The 21,062-nt window shown below is 37.9% G+C and overlaps 1 protein-coding gene across 6 annotated transcripts in view; it reads right to left on the bottom strand.

The window, feature by feature from the left end:
- The window catches only part of SEC24B (SEC24 homolog B, COPII coat complex component), a 94,184-nt gene that overhangs the window by 33,110 nt on the left and 40,012 nt on the right, over positions 1-21,062 (bottom strand). For all 6 annotated transcript variants that reach the window (XR_009048779.1, XM_057705677.1, XM_057705675.1 and 3 more), the window contains 2 exons: positions 5,431-5,511; positions 2,577-2,806 (listed from right to left, as the gene is read on the bottom strand). Coding sequence is in view for 5 of the 6 variants with exons in the window: in XM_057705677.1 (XP_057561660.1) it covers positions 2,577-2,806; positions 5,431-5,511 (311 nt within the window). In the remaining variant the exon portion in view is untranslated. The remainder of the gene's footprint in view (positions 1-2,576; positions 2,807-5,430; positions 5,512-21,062) is intronic.

A 21,062-nucleotide genomic window follows, 5' to 3' on the forward strand; every position in this document is an offset into this window, starting at 1 on the left:
GGTTTCTCTCTTTCAGGACTTTCAGGATATCCTGCCATTCCCTTCTGGCCTGCAGAGTTTCTGTAGAAAGGTCAGCTGTTATCCTGATGGGTTTTCCCTTATATGTTGTTTGTTGCTTTTCTCTTGCTGCTTTTAATATTTTTTCTTTGTGTTTAATTGTCGTTAGTTTGATTAATATGTGTCTTGGTGTATTTCTCCTTGGGTTTATTCTGTATGGGACTCTCTGTGCTTCTTGGACTTGGTGAATTATTTCCTTTCCCATGTTGGGGAAGTTTTCCACTAGAACCTCTTCAAATATTTTCTCAGACCCTTTCTTGTTTTCTTCTTCTTCTGGGATGCCTATAATTCGAATGTTGGTACGTTTAAGGTTATCACTGAGGTCTCTGAGGCTGTCTTCTAGTCTTTTTATTTTTTTTTCTTTTTCCTGCTCTGTGGCTTTTATTTCTCCCATTCTATCTTCCAACTCACTTATTCGTTCTTCTGCCTCAGTCATTCTGCTGGTTATAGCATCTAGAGTATTTTTAATTTCAGTTATTTTGTTATCCATTGCTGTTTGTTTTTCTGAGTTCTTATGAACTGTTTCTTGTACTTTCTCTATTTTGTTATCGAGATTTTGTATCATTTTTACTATCATTACTCTAAATTCTTTTTCAGGCATTTTTCCTATTTCCTCCTCATTTATTTGGTCTTGTGGGTTTTTTTCCTGCTCCTTTGCCTGCATGGGGTTTCTTTGTTTCCTCATGGTTGTCCAAGCTTTTGGGGTTGCTTGTCCTGGTGATAGAGGTGTTTATAGAAGACTGTCCAAGCCTCAGACTAATGTCTAAGTATTGGATTAAACGAATATTCAGTCGGCTATGTCGGGCTCCCCACAGCCCTTTCTGGTGTCCAAGGCCGTCTGCTGGTGTTCAGCTGGTTCTCTGTGGGAATTACTGCGTCCTTCCGTGCATTCCCAATGCATCTGTGGAGGGGGATGCACTCCACGTCTCTCTACTTCGCCGCCATCTTTTTCCAGTTCTGGAGACTGGAAGACCGAGATCAGGATGCCAGCATGGTTGGGTGAGAGCTATATGTAATGAGGTGGATAGAACTACAATCTGTCATACATAGTGAAGTAAGTCAGAAAGAGAAGGACAAATATTGTATGCTAACTCACATATACGGAATCTAAAAATGGTACTGATGAACTCAGTGACAAGAACAAGGAAGCAGATACAGAGAATGGACTGGAGAACTCGAGGTATGGGAGGGGGCGGGGGGTGAAGGGGAAACTGAGAAGAAGCGAGAGAGTAGCACAGACATATATATACCACCAACTGTAAAATAGTCAGTGGGAAGTTGTTGTATAACAAAGGGAGTCCAACTCGAGGATGGAAGATGCCTTAGAGGACTGGGGCAGGGAGGGTGGGGGGGACTCGAGGGGGGGGCGTCAAGGAAGGGAGGGAATATGGGGATATGTGTATAAAAACAGTTGATTGAACCTGGTGTACCCCCCCCCCAAAAAAAAAAAATACTCTAACCAGGACTTCAAAAATAAATGGCTTCTTTTAAAATTAGCTTGTTAATGTTAATATTAGATTGAAATGTATCATCTTTTTTTTTAGTACACAGGTAAGCATTTAAATGCACATCCTAGCTCTGTGCTTAAATCATTATTGCTCACTTATCCTGAAATAGTGGTGTTCCACCTGGACCAATAAAAACATAAAGAAAACCTAACAAAATGGAAGGAGGGAAACCTGTACTAAACACACACATTTCTCCAGTGCCTCTCCCTGTTTCCTGCTTCCTTCTGTGCTCCCCGTTTCCTGCTTCCTTCTGTGCTTTAATTCTAAGATTAAATTCCAGGAACAAATGGTGTTCTTATTTGCCCTCTAATTTTCATTAGTTCACCGTAAGATGAAATTTCTATAAGGTTAGTCTACTAAGAGCAGTTTTTTTTTTTATTGTAAATAGAAAGCTTTTTACCATTTAAATTGTTTCCTTTTATTTTATCTTTTCCCAATAAATATAAATATAAAATACTTATTGTCTTATTATTAAATTGATATGGTATTTAAGAGGTAACTCCAAGAAAGGTCATGTCAAAACAGGTCAGAGCAGTAATTATGAACAAATGTATTAAGGAGCATTTATGTGTGTGGAGGCTTTTATCAATTTCAGTTATATGAAACAGAGAGTTCTTTTAAGTTAAGAACTGAGACCAAAATCCTAAACCACATTTATACCATGTCAGTTTTTGAAGAGAAAGTCAGCTTAGTAATACAGAATTTAAAATAACATTTACTTTAATTTTCCGATAAAATTAATACCTGTACATTGCAGAGACTATGAAAAATAAAAGGACAATGCAGAAAAGAAAAATCACAGTAATATCTTTTATCTTCTTCTATGAATGTGTGTGTGCGCACGTGCACACACCCACACCCACACACAAGAGACTGGAACCAAACTCTATGTATGTCTCATCTAGGCTTATCTGTATTCATACCTACGATCCATTTGAATCACCAGGAATTTGTCAGAACTGATAATAGTTTCACAACTTTTATATGATTTCCTTATGACTAAATACATACTTGAGCATACTGCTGGAATCCAGAATACACCGGGCTGCTGGGCGGTACTCCAGAATTAAGTGGTGCTGTGGCGTTCTGGTACCCGGGCTGCAGAGCTGGATAACCGTACCCAAACGGCTTAGCCAGTTTCGAAGGCTGAGGAGCCACTGGAGCTGGAGCTGGAGCTGGAGCTGGGTCAGGTTCCGAAGTGGGATCGGGAGCAGGACTGCTTGCTGATGAGGAAAGCATATCTAAAAAAGGGAAAATCATGGTGTTAACAACTGAATATCAGACGCCTCAGAGACTCCTGGGTGAGCCATAACCTTTGGCATCTCCCTTTTCTCATTAAAAGTTTTTATTATGAGAAATTTTGAACATACACAAAAGTAGAGAAAACAGAATAATAAACCCAATATATTCATTACTTAGCTGTAATAATCAACAATATTTTGCTACTCTTATTTCGCATGTTCCTACTCCATGTTTTTTTTGTTCTTACAGATGCATTTACAAGAAACCCCATTTTGTACCCTTTCACTGACAAATACTTCAATTGGTATTTCTAACAGATAAGACCTTTATATTTATACATATTAAATATATATAATAAATACAATATAGCATATATTATAATATAGATATTTATGTATATAAAAATACAGTTATTTTTCCTTTTATTCCCTCAGCAGAAATGGGGCTAAGAAGCAGAAGACAAAGCAAAGCAATGAAGAGTGTCAACTACTCTTTTCTCCAACTTGCCTTTTTATCTGACCTTGATATTAAAAAAAAAAAAGTCCATAGAAGGAGTGGCGTATTTCCACAATTCCCTAGAAGACTGTTTTATTTGCAATGGCAAAACTGTGAAACTATGAGAGACAGTGTCAAGAATAGCATCCAGCTCCTAAAGCAACGTCTGGTATATGGTAGATACCAAATAAAATTTAAGGAATGAATGTTCTTCCCTTATTTAAATTTAAAACAGAAACTAAAACTTGATTAAAACTGTGTGTGGGGGGGTGAACTGCATAAAATTTAATCATCATATACAAGAATAACAACAAAGTCAAATCTAAAATACATGTGGATTTTAATCGATTTTTCATATAAAAATTATATTCTTCACCAGCAATCAGACTCTGCAAAAAGAAAAAGAAATATTCTACAAACCCACTTAAATTTTTTTCAACGTTTATTGAAGAGTGCCATCTTTCTACTGACTCTACTGGCTCTCATTTTGAAGAGACCTTCCTAGACATTCCACTGTCTACCTTCTTGTGCTCATTAGGCACACGCTGGCTTCCTGGTAACCTCCCAGACTTCTTAAAAGGACAAGAGCATCAGTGTCATATCCTTAGATTTCCTGCTTGTCCTTCCTCATGGTGATGGGACTATAAGTAGAAAGGTCTCTTAATATGACAACAGCCATCAGCTTAAGAAATGAATAACTGGAGTCCTAAACATGGGGGCCTAAACCCCCCCCTTTTTTAGGAAAAGGACAATATTTTGTACATTTTTATAGTCCCTAAGATCTACCTAGTACTTGACATACAGACTTAATTCACTTAATCTTACTGTGATAGATGTTCGTATCTTTCCTTAATTTTGGTGCAATATAGATAGAAAACTTGCCCAAGGTCATTCACTTACTGTAAAAGCACAGTTCGTAATAAGATTAAGATTTGTTGATTAAATGAATACAGAAAAACACAGCAAGGTCTAACTCCAAGGCCATCATCTTTTAATTACACTGCGCTGGATGTTTTACTTCAGGTTAATATGAAGCTCATGAAATACTGTAGTTGAATACATAGTATTCATCTTTTAGTGAATGAAGTAAATCTTCCAGAATATCTTGACAATGGTAATTGCTTTCAGAATGGTCCACAACTTCTTACACACACACACACACACACATACATGCTTGCTCGCGCTCTCTCTCTCCCTCTCAGATTCCTAGGGAAAGAATCCTTAACCACAAAAGACTGAGTAGCTTATTTAAGTATTCTTCAAATATTAAAAGGAAACTCTATACTAAGCTGAGATGATTAAAGTTTTCTACTGACTCATAGAACAGTGATAGCAAGACAGTGTGTGAAGTCCAGCACATTCCAACTTCAATTAAGCTTCATCCTGGATAAATAACAATGTGACAGGAAATAAAGAGAAGGGCAAAATTACTTGTTCTGTTAACCCTAAAGTTTGGAGTCATTAGAAAGAAAAGACAAAGAAGGATGTCAGGTGTGGTTGTCAGTGACAGGACACAGGCAAAGAAGGAAGATCACAGCACAAGATGCTATAATGAAATAACTATTTATTACAGAAGTTTGTAATTTTTTTTTAACACTATCTACCACTCCTGTTCCTACATATGATCAAAGTTATTTCCAGACATGGTTAAAAGTAATGCCTCCAAAACCTACTCCCAATTGGTTAATCTATTTACCTGGTGGAGGCAGCCAGGAGCCATAGGGGGAGTAAAGAGTCAAAGACTATTTATATTCAGAGGCTAGTTGGAAGAAATTCAAGGACCTAAGCACGAGAACAGAAATATAAATTTTATTTAAGGAATTATTAACATAAAAAAGAGGGGAAAAGAAGAGAAAAATTATGCAGTATTAAGTCTTTTAGAAAGAGGAAAAAGATAAAGAACATGGTAAAAAAAAATCAAATTTCCTCAGGCTTCCCAAAAAGAGCATCCATAGCTGTTAAATAACAATTATACCATAATATTAAGGCTGAAAATACCAGGAAAATGTCCCTTTTTTCCTGTTAAAAATATAGTCTGCTAATTACGTGTAGTGTATGTTCACATTTGAAAGTAACTGATGGTCAGTAGCTTTTCAAATAAACATCAAATATGCACAAAACAAATTACCTGGATAGCTGCCTCCTTCTAGGGCATCGTAACTGTTGGGCATTGGAGAAGCACTGCTTGTGGTAGAAGAGCTGTCAACACCTAAAAGGAAAGCCAAAATATCTACTAAGTTTAAAATGACAGCGTATCTTAAAGCAACCTGTGGCAATTTTGAAAAAGATGTTATGCTGATCTAGGAAAATTCCTGATCCTAAAAACATGAAATGACTGATGTTTAGTGACTTTTAAAAAAAAAACATACATAAATTTCTGATAATAAGAACAGGGGGTGAAAGTGGGAAGAATACGGAGCTGATGAGTGGAATAAAATTTAATCAGACACACATTAAGGCATCTTAAAGAAAAGATACATAACTTTAAAAGTAGTCAAACACACAAACACCAATTTTAGATTGATAGAATATAATCACACCTCAAAGACTGGATCTACCAAACCGCAAGCTATTAAATATCTTTTATCAACATCAGGCTATTTTAAGATAATTAAATTTAATGACTTTTATAACTCAGCACGGCTGTATGAAACCTTCATAAGAGAGGAATCTATGGTTTGGGTTGCTACCTAGCACTGTTACTAAGCTTTTCTATGCCTCAGTTTATTCATTTGCTCAATAAAGATTAAACAGTACCTGCCATAGCAATAAAGTAACAAAAATAAAAGGTACTCTAATAAATGTGTTAGGCTGTGTGTTTGTTCAAAACCTGAAAGATTAATGGGAATGTTCAGTGACCATTTATGATAAAATTTAGTGATGTCACACAGATAGTAGAACAAACAATATATTTCTCTTATTCATTCACTCAACAAATATTTTATTGAGAGCCTACAGTTATCACAGGTAGATACGCTAGAGTAAATACTAATGAATAAAACTGAAAACACATACAGCCCCCCTCTTGTGTTAAAGATCTTGGCCTTTTTCACCTTAAGAAAAGATTCTGAAATACACAGGTGATCCCTGGCTCTTAATACCAATATTATAACCAGGGTTTAAACCACACTTTAGATTAATTTTTAACTGTGATATAAAGAGAATAGGTATGCATAATTATGTTTGATTGAATAATTTTGATTAACTGCAAGAACTCGGCATATTGACTCAGGGCATAATAGCTAAAATTGTTTGTGTAGGAACATTCTGTTGTCAGTAAAGAACATGATTTGGAGGCAGGAGACTAGTTATGTTAGACTCTGTCATTTAATTGCTAAGTAACTTTGGGTAAGTGACAATCATCAATAATACTCTCTCTTGCAAAATGGGAACAAATTTTAAAATGCCCTATGTGTGCCTTTTAATGCTCTTGTGATGCTTACATAAGACAGTGGTTATGAAGCAACTTATGAAACATGAAGGCTATAAAATAAATAATAGGTGAGAGACACTAATATGTACAAAGTGCTTTCTTTGTGGTAAATAGAATATTGTTGCATATATATGTCATTATGCTTGGCTCTTCCTTTTCATTTCTTGTATTTGTGAATTTATAACTAAAGAAGAATGCTGATACATAAGGTCAAAAGTCCTGAAGTAACAGCACTGAAAATAATACGCCAAAACCCAAATATTCATCAAGAGATGGACAGATAAACAAAATGTGGTATATCTATATAATGGGATATTATTCAGCTATAAAAAGGAATTAAGTACTGATACAGGCTACAATATGAATGACCCTTGAAAACATGCTAAGCAAAAGAAGCCAGACACAAAAGGTCACACACTGAAAGATTTTATTTATATGAAATATCCATAGTAGATAAATCTATAAAGATAGAAAGTAGATTGGTGGTTGCCAGGGGTTGAGAGGAGGGGGAAAATGAGAAGTTACTGCTTAATGAGTAGAGTTCTTTTGGAGATGATGAAAATGTTTTGTTCTATCAAGTACACTACATTTACAAAGTTAGAACTACGAGGGTGAGTCAAAAATTATCTGCACTCCGCTTATATTGAAACTTCTGTTGGCCTCACTGTCTTAGCACTTTCCATTCAAGGCTACTGTCTCCCCAGTCACTGCTGTGCAGGTGTGAACTGTGTTACATCAGTTCATTTGCAACTGCAGTGTGAGCAAAAATGGATGCCCCACTTGTGATCTGCACAAAAGAAGAGCAGCAGGCAGTGATTTGTTTTTTGTGGTCTGAGGGTGTACCTGGTGCCGTTATTTATCAAAGACTTTGTGCGCAGGATGCAGAAAGTGTTTTGTCACGAAGAAATGTGTATGAATGGTTACAGAAGTTCAAGGAAGGTCGCACAAGTGTCAGCCATCAAGAAGGAGCTGGATGCCAGTCCAAGTCCATGGCCGATGACAAGTACACGTGAAATGATTCTGTCGAATAGATGAGCGACAATGGATTATGTGGCAAATCATTTGCAAATTAGCCATGGCTCTGCCTATGAAATAATCCACGACTGACTTAGGTTTTGAAAAGTTTGTGCTGAAGCCTAAACTTCGGATTAAATGCAGAGGACTGCTATCCAAGGGCACCGTGATCTTGCATGACAATGCACACTTCTGCCCACACTGTCGACATTCTGCAAAAACTTCGTTTTGAAGTGTTAAAGCATCCTCCCTATAGTCCTGATCTTGCTCCATCAGACTTTCACCTGTTTGGTGCCCTGAAAGCAGCCCTACGAGAACAAAGACTCACTTCTGATGAAGAAGTGAAGACAGTGGTGCATTCGTGGCTCACAGCTCAGCCTAAAACATTTTTTAATGAGGGAATACGAAAGCTTGTTGACAGATGGACAAAGTGTACTGAAAAGCAAGAGGATTATGTCAAAAAATGATGTATTTGTCTTTTCTAAAAGTTAATAAAATAAATTCTACAAACAGAGTATGGATACTTTTTGACTCACCCTTGTAAATAGAATTGACTGCAAGACAACCAAAATGATAGAATTACATAGAGGTGGTGGTTGCACAACACTGTGAATATACTAAGTGCCACTGTACACTTTAAAATGGTTGATTTTGGAGGAGGAAAAGATGGCGGCGAAGTAGAGAGACGTGGAGTGCATCCCTCCCCACAGATGAATTGGGAATGCACGGAAGGACGCAGTAATTCTCACAGAGAACCAGCTGAACACCAGCAGACGGCCTCGGACACCGGATGGGACTGCGGGGAGCCCGACATAGCCGGTAGGGAGGCATCTACGAGGGCTCAAAGAGGGTGAAGCGGCGGAGCTGTGGCAGACGGGAGGGAGTGAGAAACATTCGGAGGGTCCGCAGCGCAGCTCAGCGTTCCCGGACCGAGACATCGATCCGCGGCTGAACGGAGGGTCCAGGAGCGGGAGTGTGGGAGCAGGAGAGCTGGTTCAGTGTGGGAAACATTGTTGCCGGTAGGGTGACGGACCGAGAGGACAGGAGGGAGGAGGCCCGCGGAGAGGAGTGCCCGTTCCTGAGAGCTGCCCGGCCATGATGGCGGCTGGAGGCTGCAGGCTCACTGGCGGCTGGGAGGAGCCACGCGCATAGCCTCTCTCTCTCTTTCAGCACCTCTGCAACAGGCAGTGGAGAGACCCCCTGCGGGCCACCTAAGGCGCTCAGGGATAACAAGTACCCTCAGGCACTCGGGTGGGGCTAGATTAAAACCCCTTGCAACGCCAGCAGCAGGGAGGTTGCCGAGAGGAAAAAAAAGAAAAAAGAAAAGAAAAAAACCCCCGAGAGAGGCCCAACTCTAAGACTTTCTGTTTACACCTGAGCCACTGGCACCCTCTGCAACAGGCACCTCCAAGCCTGACTGAGACATCAGTGCGCCACTGCTCACTCCCTCCCAGGAGAAGGAGCCACTATTGTACCCTCTCCCTCCCCACACACCGACGCTTACAGACGAACAATAAAGGAACCTCTGCTGGTCACAGAATAACGCAAAAAAACCCAAGGACAAGCAACCCCAAAAGTTTGGACAACCATGAGGAAACAAAGAAACACCATGCAGGCAAAGGAGCAGGAAAAAAACCCACAAGACCAAATAAATGAGGAGGAAATAGGAAAAATGCCTGAAAAGGAATTTAGAGTAATGATAGTAAAAATGATACAAAATCTCGATAACAAAATAGAGAAAGTACAAGAAACAGTTCATAAGAACTCAGAAAAACAAACAGCAATGGATAACAAAATAACTGAAATTAAAAATACTCTAGATGCTATAACCAGCAGAATGACTGAGGCAGAAGAACGAATAAGTGAGCTGGAAGATAGAATGGGGGAAATAACTGCCACAGAGCAGGAAAAAGAAAAAATAATAAAAAGATTAGAAGACAGTCTCAGAGACCTCACTGATAACATTAAGCGTACCAACATTCGAATTATAGGCATCCCAGAAGAAGAAGAAAACAAGAAAGGGTCTGAGAAAATATTTGAAGAGGTTCTAGTGGAAAACTTCCCCAACATGGGAAAGGAAATAATTCACCAAGTCCAAGAAGCACAGAGAGTCCCATACAGAATAAACCCAAGGAGAAATACACCGAGACACATATTAATCAAACTAACGACAATTAAACACAAAGAAAAAATATTAAAAGCAGCAAGAGAAAAGCAACAAACAACATATAAGGGAAAACCCATCAGGATAACAGCTGACCTTTCTACAGAAACTCTGCAGGCCAGAAGGGAATGGCAGGATATCCTGAAAGTCCTGAAAGAGAGAAACCTACAGCCAAGAATACTCTACCCAGCAAGAATCTCATTCAGATTTGAGGGAGAAATCCAAAGCTTTCCAGACAAGCAAAAGTTAAGAGAATTCAGCACCACCAAACCAGCCTTACAACAAGTGCTAAAGGAACTTCTCTAAGTAGGAAACACAAGAAAAGGAAAACACCTACAAATACAAACCCAAAACAATTCAGAAAATGGTCATTGGAACACACATGTCAATAATCACCTTAAATGTAAATGGATTAAATGCTCCAACCAAAAGACACAGACTGGCTGAATGGATACAAAAACAAGACCCTTCTATATGCTGCCTACAAGAAACCCACTTCAGACCAAGGGATACATATAGACTGAAAGTAAAGGGATGGAAAAAGATATTCCATGCAAATGGAAGTCAAAAGAAAGCTGGAGTAGCAATACTCATATCAGACAAATTAGACTTGAAAGTAAAGACTATTAAAAGAGACAAGGAAGGACACTACATAATGATCAAGGGATCCATCCAAGAAGAACATATCACAATGGTAAATATCTATGCCCCCAATATAGGAGCACCTCAATACATAAGGCAAATGCTAACAGCTATAAAAGGGGACATCGACAGGAACACAATAATAGTGGGAGACCTGAACACCCCACTTACATCAATGGACAGATCATCCAAACAGAAAATAAATAAAGACACACAAGCTTTAAATGACACATGAGACCATCTCGACTTAATTGATATTTATAGGACATTCCATCCAAAAACGACAGAATACACGTTCTTCTCAAGTGCACACGGAACATTTTCCAGGATAGATCACATCTTGGGTCACAAATCAAACCTCAGCAAATTCAAGAAAATTGAAATCATATCAAGCATCTTCTCAGACCACAACGCCATGAGACTAGATATCAATTACAGGAAAAAAACTGCAAAAAAGACAAACACATGGAGGCTAAACAATTCACTCTTAAACAACCAAGGAATCACTAAAGAAATCAAAGAGGAAATCAAAAAATATCTAGAAACAAATGACAATGAAAACACAACAACCCAAAACCTATGGGATGCAGCAAAAGCAGTTCTAATGGGGAAGTTTATAGCAATACAGTCCTACCTTAAGAAACAAGAAAATGATCGAATAAACAACCTAACCTTACACCTCAAACAACTAGAGAAAGAAGAACAAAGAAACCCTAAAGTGAGCAGAAGGAAAGAAATCATAAAGATCAGAGCAGAAATAAATGAAAAAGAAAGGAAAGAAACCATAAGAAAAATAAATGAAACTAAAAGCTGGTTCTTTGAGAAGATTAACAAAATTGATAAACCGTTAGCCAGACTCATCAAGAAAAAAAGGGAGAAGATGCAAATCAACAGAACTAGAAATGAAAAAGGAGAAGTCACAACGGACACCTCAGAAATACAAAAGATCATGAGAGACTACTACAAGCAACTATATGCCAATCAATTGGATAACCTGGAAGAAATGGATACACTCTTAGAAAAATACAATCTTCCAAGACTGAACCAGGAAGAAATAGAAACCATGAACAGACCAATCACAAGTACAGAAATTGAGGCAGTGATTAAAAATCTCCCAACACACAAAAGCCCAGGACCAGATGGGTTCACAGGCGAATTCTATCAAACATTTCGAGAAGAGTTAACACCTATCCTTCTCAAACTCTTCCAAAATATTGCAGAAGGCGGAGCACTCCCATACTCATTCTACGAGGCTACCATCACCCTGATACCAAAACCAGGCAAAGATGTCACAAAAAAAGAAAACTATAGACCAATATCACTGATGAATATAGATGCAAAAATCCTCAACAAAATACTAGCTAACAGACTGCTACAGCACATTAAAAAGATCATACACCATGATCAAGTGGGGTTTATCCCTGGGATGCAAGGATTCTTCAATATACGCAAATCAATCAATGTGATACATCATATCAACAAATTGAAGGATAAAAACCATATGATCATTTCAATAGATGCAGAAAAAGCTTTTGACAAAGTTCAACATCCATTTATGATAAAAGCTCTCCAGAAAATGGGCATAGAAGGAAATTACCTCAACATAATTAAAGCCATATATGCAAAACCAACAGCCAACATTGTTCTCAATGGAGAAAAACTGGAAGAATTCCCCCTTAAAACAGGAACAAGACAAGGGTGTCCACTCTCACCACTATTATTCAACATAGTTTTGGAAGTTTTAGCCACAGCAATCAGAGAAGAAAAAGAAATAAAAGGAATCCAAATTGGAAAAGAAGAAGTAAAACTGTCACTCTTTGCAGATGACATGATATTATATATAGAAAACCCTAAGGACTCTACCAGAAAACTGCTAGCACTAATTGATGAGTTTAGTAAAGTAGCAGGATACAAAATTAATGCACAGAAATCTCTTGCATTCCTATACACGAACAACGGAAGAGCAGAAAGAGAAATTAAGGAAACTCTCCCATTCACCATTGCAACAAAAAGAATCAAATACCTAGGAATAAACCTGCCTAAGGAGGCAAAAGATCTGTATGCAGAAAACTTTAAGACATTGATGAAAGAAATCAAAGACGACACAAACAGATGGAGGGACATACCATGTTCCTGGATTGGAAGAATCAACATCGTGAAAATGTCTGTACTACCCAAAGCAATTTACAGATTCAATGCAATCCCGATCAAATTACCAATGGCATTTTTCACAGAACTAGAGCAAGAAATCTTACGATTTGTATGGAAACGCAAAAGACCCCAAATAGCCAAAGCAATCTTGAGAAGGAAAAATGGAGTTGGTGGAATCAGGCTTCCTGACTTCAAACTATACTCCAAGGCCATAGTGATCAAGACAGTATGGTACTGGCACAAAAATAGAAAGGAAGATCAATGGAATAGAATAGAGAACTCAGAAGTAAGCCCAAACACATATGGGCACCTTATCTTTGACAAAGGAGGCACGAATATACAATGGAAAAAAGACAGCCTCTTCCATAAGCGGTGCTGGGAGAACTGGGCAGCAACATGCAAAAGAATGAAATTAGAACACTTCCTAACACCATATACAAAAGTAAACTCCAAATGGATTAAAGACCTACATGTAAGGCCAGACACTATCAAACTCCTAGAGGAAAACATAGGCAGAACACTATATGACATCCATCAAAGCGCCATCCTTTTTGACCCACCTCCTAGAATCATGGAAATAAAATCAAGAATAAATGAATGGGACCTCATGAAACTTAAAAGCTTTTGCATAGCAAAAGAAACCATAAACAAGACTAAAAGGCAACCCTCAGAGTGGGAAAAAATAATTGCCTATGAAACAACGGACAAAGGATTAACCTCCAAAATATACAAGCAGCTCATGCAGCTTCATACCAAAAAAGCAAATAACCCAATCCACAAATGGGCAGAAGACCTAAATAGACATTTCTCCAAAGAAGACATACAGATGGCCAACAAACACATGAAAAGATGCTCCACATCACTCATCATCAGAGAAATGCAAGTCAAAGCCACAATGAGGTATCACCTCACACCAGTCAGAATGGCCATCATCACAAAGTCTGGAAACAACAAATGTTGGAGAGGGTGTGGAGAAAAGGGAACTCTCCTGCACTGTTGGTGGGACTGTAAATTGGTACAGCCACTATGGAAAACAATTTGGAGGTTCCTTCAAAAACTACAAATAGAACTACCATATGATCCAGTAATCCCACTACTGGGCATATACCCAAAGAAAACCATAATCCCAAAAGAAACTTGTACCATAATGTTTATTGCAGCACTATTTACAATAGCCAGGACATGGAAGCAACCTAAATGCCCATCAACAAATGAATGGATACAGAAGATGTGGCATATATATACAATGGAATATTACTCAGCTATAAAAAGGGATGAGATGGAGCTATATGTAATCAGGTGGATAGAACTACAGTCTGTCATACAGAGTGAAGTAAGTCAGAAAGAGAAGGACAAATATTGTATGCTAACTCACATATACGGAATCTAAAAATGGTACTGTTGGACTCAGTGACCAGAACAAGGATGCAGATACAGAGAATGGACTGGAGAACTCGAGGTATGGGAGGGGGCGGGGGGTGAAGGGGAAACTGAGACGAAGCGAGAGAGTAACACAGACATATATATACTACCAACTGTAAAATAGTCAGTGGGAAGTTGTTGTATAACAAAGGGAGTCCAACTCGAGGATGGAAGATGCCTTTGAGGACTGGGGCGGGGAGGGTGGGGGGGGCTTGGGGGGGGGAAGTCAAGGAAGGGAGGGAAGATGGGGATATGTGTATAAAAACGGATGATTGAACCTGGTGTACCCCCCCAGAAAATAAATAAATAAATAAATAAATAAATAAATAAAAATAAAAAAATAAAATGGTTGATTTTATGTTATGTAGATTTCACCTCAAAACAAAACAAGCCAATATGCCAAGGCATTTCAGTGGGGAAAGAATATTCTCTTCAACAAACTGTGCTGAACTAGATATCCACATGCAGGAGAATGAAACTAGACCCCTTACTTACACCTTATGCTAAAATTAACTCAAAATGGATCACAGACCTAAATATAAGTGCTAAAATTCTTAAAATATGGGAGTAAATCTTCATGACCTTCAATTAGGCAATGGATTTTTAGATATGACATCAAAGGCACAAGCAACAAAAGAAGGAAAATAGACCCAGTTGATTTTATCAAATTAAAAACTTTTGTGTTCCAAATGATATCATCAAGAAAGTAGAGAGACAACCCACAGAATGAGAGAATATATTTGCAAATCATTTATCTAATTAATAAAGGTCTAATATCCAAAGTATTTACAGGACTCTTATGACTCAACAATAAAAAGACAAATAACCAGGGACTTCCTTGGTGGCGCAGTGGTTAAGAATCCACTTGCCAATACAGGTGACATGGGTTCGGGCCCTGGCCCAGGAAGATCCCACATACCGCAGAGCAACTAAACCCGTGTGTCACAACTACTGAGCCCACGTGCTGCAACTACAGAAGCCCGCACCTCTAGAGCCCATGCTGTGCAACAAGAGAAGCCACCACACTGAGACGTCAGAGCACTGCAACAAAGAGTAGCCCCTACTCACCACAACTAGAGAAAGCCTGTGCTCAGCAACAAAGACCCAATGCAGCCAAAAATAAAGTAAAAAAAAAAAAAAAAAGACAAATAACCAAATTAAAATGAGCAAAGCAAAGGATCTAAACAGACGTTTCTCCAAAAAAGATAAACAAATGGCCAATAAGCACATGAAAAGATGCTCAACATCACCAGCCATTCTGGGAATGAAAATCAAAACCACAATGAGATACCATTTCACACCCACTAGGATGTCTGTAATTAAAAAGACAGATAATAGAAAGTTTTGGCAAGGATGTGGAGAAACTGAAGCCTTCATGAGATTGTGAAATGTTGCAGCCATGCTGAAAAATAGTCTGATAGTTTCTCAAAAGGATTGGCATAGAGTTATCATATGATCTGGCAATTCCACTCAAGAGAAGTGAAAACATACATCCCCCCCAAACAGTTGTACGTGAACAATATTAGAAGCATTATTCATAATGGTTCAAAAGTGGAAATAACCCAAATGTCCCAAAACTTATGAATAGGTAAATAAAATGTGATATATATATCCACACAATAAGATATTATTTGGCAATAAAAAGGAACAAAGGACTGACACATGCTATAACGTGGATAAAGCTTGAAAACATGCTGAAAAAGAAGCCAGTCATAAAAACCAAATAGTATATGATCTATTTATATGAAAGGTTCAAAAGAGACAAATCTATAAAGACAAAAAGTAGATCAGTGGTGCCAAGACTGTGCATGTGTATGTGTGTATGTGTATGTAGCCCTGGGCAAGAATAGGAAGTGACTGCTAAAACATGGAGTTTCTATTTTGAGGTGATGAAAATGTTCTAGAATTACACAGTGATGGTTGCAGAACTTTGTTTAAATTTAAATGAGTGAATTTTATGGTATGTGAATTATGTCTCAACAAAGCAGTTATTACAAAAATACCACAGAAACAAAAATAAACAAAAGGACCTAATCAAACTTAAACGCTTTTGCATAGCAAAGAAAACCACCAACAAAATGAAAAGACAATCTACAGAACGGGAGAAAAAAATTTGCAAACGATGAGACTGACACACAGTTAAATATCCAAAATATACAAACAGCTCACACAACTCAATATCAAAGAGAACAAACAACTCAATCAAAAAAATGGGCAGAAGACCTAAACAGACATTTCACCAAAGAAGGCATACAGATGGTCAGCAGGCACATGAAAATATGTTCAATATTACTAATTATTAGAGAAAAGCAAATCAAAACCACAATGAGGTATCATCTCACACTGGTCAGACAGGCCATCATCATAAAGTCTACAAATAAGAAATGCTGGGGAGGGTGTGGAGAAAAGAGAAGCCTCGTGTACTGTTGGTGGGAACGTAAATTGGTGCAACCACTATGGAAAACAGTATGGGGGTTCCTTAAAAAAGTAAAAATAGAGCTATCATATGATCCAGCAATCTCACTGCTGGGGGTACACATCCGGAAAAAATAAAAACTGTAATTTGAAAAGATACATGCACCCCAATGTTCACAGAAGCACTATTTACATAGCCAAGACATGGAAACAACCCAAGTGCCCATCAACAGACAACTGGCTTAAGCCATAAAAAAAAGAATGAACTATCACCATTTACGGCAACCTGGATGGACCTAGAGAAAATTATACTTGGTGAAGTCAGATAGAGAAGGGCAAATACTCTATGATATCACTTATATTTAAAATCTAAAAAAATAATATAAATGACTCTATATACAAAACACAAACAGACCCACAGACATAGAAAACAAACTTACGGTCACTAAAGGGGAGCAGGGGGGTAGGACAAATTAGGAGTATAGGATTAACAGATACATAATAACATACTACTACGTAATTATGCTGCTTAGCTTCTTTCATGTCAAATCAAATATTAATGCTTAAAATATTGCCCACTTTAATAATAATGCTATAGTAACAAACTTTAAAGTATTAATTTGATAGAAATATTCTATTTTATTTACCGGATAATTTGAAACCTGCTAGTTTAAATATCACTTTCAGGGACTTCCCTGATGGTCCAGTGGTTAAGAATCTGACTTCCATTGCAGGGGACATGGGTTGGTTTCCTGGTCGGGGAGCTAAGATCCCACATGCCACGGGCCAACTAAGCCTGCGCGCTCTAGAGCCTCCGCGCGTCACAACTAGAGAGACGCCTGCACGCAGCAACGAGGAGCCTGCATGCCGCAATGAAAGATTAGGTGTGCCACAGCGAAGATCCCATGCAGCCAAATAAATAAATAAATAAATAAATAAATTTTTTTAAAAATTCACTTTCAGAAGAAAAGAACAAACGCAAATCTATTTGAATTTGTTAAAATATCAAAGCAACAATAAAAGTTATACATCCAGGTGAACCACTAAACTAAACAGACTCAAACTCTGCTAAACTTATTGTTCAGATTAATTCTAATTAGGTTATGCTATCACCAACACAAATCAAAATGGTATTTTTTAAAAAGGTACATTATGAAACATGTCACTATTCTGAACATGCTTAAAAACACCTTCACTAGTTCCCCTACCATTTTGCAGAATAATGTCTAAATGCTTTTGTATTACCATAAAAGAAGCATCAAAATTTGTCTTCCTCTTTCCTTGTCACTTCCATCTCCCACCTGTTCTTCTACCATCTTCCCTCCTTTACCTTATGACACAGTCACACCAAACTTCTCACTCTTGATCCCAATATACCATTTTTTTGTGTTATGCACTGTACGTATTGGTACATTAGCCTAGATTTCCTTTTTCCACATGACAAATTCCTACTCATCCTTCAAATTTCAAACCTTTCCTAAAACCTTTCTGACATACCTATGGAAAATCACTTCTTCTCCTATGTAGGGACATTTTCTCAACCCTGAACTACTGCACTTTTCAAGCTGTACTGTAATCATATATGATATCTGCTTCCCTATCACGAGTGTGTGTGTGTATATATATATATACATATATATATATATGAGGCAGCTGTACTACTGTATTGATATTTGGAACCACAATACCAAGCAAAATACCGTTTTCTAAATACAAGCTAGTTTTAGTTGAATGCAAAGCTTTGGCACTTGTCGCCACTCTTAAACCTTTGACAGGTCCATTCTGCCTTAGTCTCTTCACACTACAATTAGTGATAATAAATATTCTGATATCAAATAGAGGGTGAGTATGAATGTAATACTTGGGAAACATTTTCCCTCATTCTTTTACTGGCTCTATATCACAGGCTGAGAGAAGAAAAGGGGAAGTCAGAAAAGAGGGGGAGCTGAATCGGAGGAAGTAAGGAGTAAGGTCAAATGTATAGCTCAGAATCTGTGAAGTTGGGGGAAAAAACCAGGATGCACTGAAGCCTTCTAAAAAAGACTTAAACCATTCTCTCTCCATGGGTAAACAAAGTCTAACGCACTTACCAGTATTGTTCAACTTGAAATTGACCAGGTAATTTGAGATTTCATTTCCTTATAACATGTATAAAACATGGAAAAAGTGTAAGTCAAATTCCATCTCTACCACTCACCAGCTGAGAGAAAATGGATAAGAATCCTAACATTTCTGAGTCATTCCTTATTTGTAACAACATATTTTGTAACACCTACTTAAGATTAAACACCTATAACAGATATAAATTAAACTAGCCAGATACTAGCCAGAGACTCGGGAAATGTTTTTCATTTTTTTCTCTTCCCTCTTCCTATCCTAAAACAGTGCTACAAGAGGGGGAAAGAAAGACCAAGACAAGAACCTCCTGATTACAAAGCCAATCGTTTGTTCGCAGACTTCAACCAAACTTTCCTTAACATTTATCACTGCTAACCAAGTTACTTTTGATTTGTAATAATGGTTCCCTTCTTTCAGTAATACTCTGTGAATTCTCTCCCCCTCTCCAATCTTCCTGCTACCTTAGTCTAAGAACTCTTATTTCTCATTGGCTTATTCCAAAAGCCTCAAGCTCTAATCAATTTCTTCTGTAAGTGTAAAATCAATTTGCATTTCTAAACTGCAAGTTTGGTTATGTTATTTTCCCATGTAAACTCCTTCAGTGATATCTCACTACCTTCAAGATAAAACCCAAATTGCTTACTAGGAAATGCAAGATTCTTAAAGATCCTACCCAGCCATCCTACTCACCCCCATTCAATTCTTCTTGCCATTGCTCTCTGCAAACCATAGGTACCAAACTCACTAAAGTTCCCCAAATATGCCATCTTCTCTCAAGCTAAGTGTCTCCTGCCTCTCCCTAGATCCCTCCCCTGCCCAATTTCAAGTTCTTCTTTCAGATTCAGTTCGGTTCCCCTGCCCGCCCTCCAGGGGAATCATCCTGTCATCCCATCCTACATCTGGTTCCAGATTCTCCCATGGATTCCTGTGAAACTGTGATTAACATAGTACTTACTGTAATTTTGTTCTATATTCCAAATCAGATTGTGAGCTTCATGGTTTTTAATCAAGCTCACAAATAGGGCATCATTAATCTGTTTATAAACTGGTTGTTCAGAACTCAGAACACACTTTTTCAGAGAAATAATGAAATAACTGGTATATATTATCCCAAGTTATTTCATAGGCACTCTTAAAACCCATAATCCATGTTATGGATTAAATACCACTCATTTGTGACAGGCTGGAAAAAATAAAGCACTTGCAAATGTTCAGTATTTCAGTTAATTAGTTTTGGGGCTAGCCTAGACATCCAATCACCATCCAATCACTATTTCTATTAGAAAGTGCCTTTTGAATTCTAACTCTGAACACTGGTACCAAATCTCCTTCTGCTATAGCCCTAATACTCTGCCCTCTTTCACTGTACAGAAAGTTGGAGCTTCCGGCTATAGCAATCATATACAGGTAACAGGTACCACCTGTAAACACGACCACATTTTCTTTTCAATGTATATGGACACTGAAAACCCTCAAACTAATACTGTTCTTAGTGGCATGGATATCTTTTTTACATCCTTCACAGACCCGACATGTGTTCAATTCCTAAAATTTTAAAAATATACTAAATATGTATTGAATTTAGTTGAAAGATATTTATCTGTTAAAATAATCAAATGGTACATCAGTTAAAGAGAAAGATGGATTTGAACGCTTTTAGGGATTTTCTTTGGTGGGAGGTAGGGGGGTGGTGGAGGGAAAGGGAAGATGCTGATCAAAGAGTACAATCTTGCAGCTATTTATATGTTCTAGGGATCTGGGGATCTAATGTATAGCATAACGACTATAGCTATAACAATACCGTATTATATACCTGAATTTAAAAAAAAAAAGAATTTTCTGTGGAAGTCAGAGATAAGGCCAATACTGTCCTGTTATCTACAGGAGTTGACTTAGCTTGTTCTGTGTCAAAATACAACATGACCTTCTAAAACACCCAAGCAAACCATAAACATATTATTATCTCTGACATAGTGCCTGGCACTGAATTACTATTAGCCTGTGTGAAAGTCAAATAAAAACTGACTAGCACCTTAAAACTCATTATGAAAAAAATCGGAAGTTTTTTTTCCTCACATCATTTACAAAATGTAACCTCAAGCTGTCACATTACCAGGGCCATGGGAGACAGCTTCCTGCTGTCCTCTGGCCTCTTCCCAAGCTGAAAATTCCCTAGAGGAAAGGCGACTGGGAGTACACATAGCAGGTGACAGAACATTAGCTGACAATGTCTCCCAGGGACTAGGGCTGATTCTGGCCTTTGGTTTCTTACTCCCCTCTTTCATTTTATTTCACTTCTCAGTTTTTATTTCACTGCTTATTCCCTTTCACCCCTATTTTCAAGTTAGTAACCCTTACTAGTACAGGTATGACAGTACCTTCTTCAGTACTGTACCTAAAA

Source organism: Hippopotamus amphibius, chromosome 13 (genome assembly GCF_030028045.1).
Source record: "Hippopotamus amphibius kiboko isolate mHipAmp2 chromosome 13, mHipAmp2.hap2, whole genome shotgun sequence".
NCBI lineage: Eukaryota > Metazoa > Chordata > Mammalia > Artiodactyla > Hippopotamidae > Hippopotamus > Hippopotamus amphibius.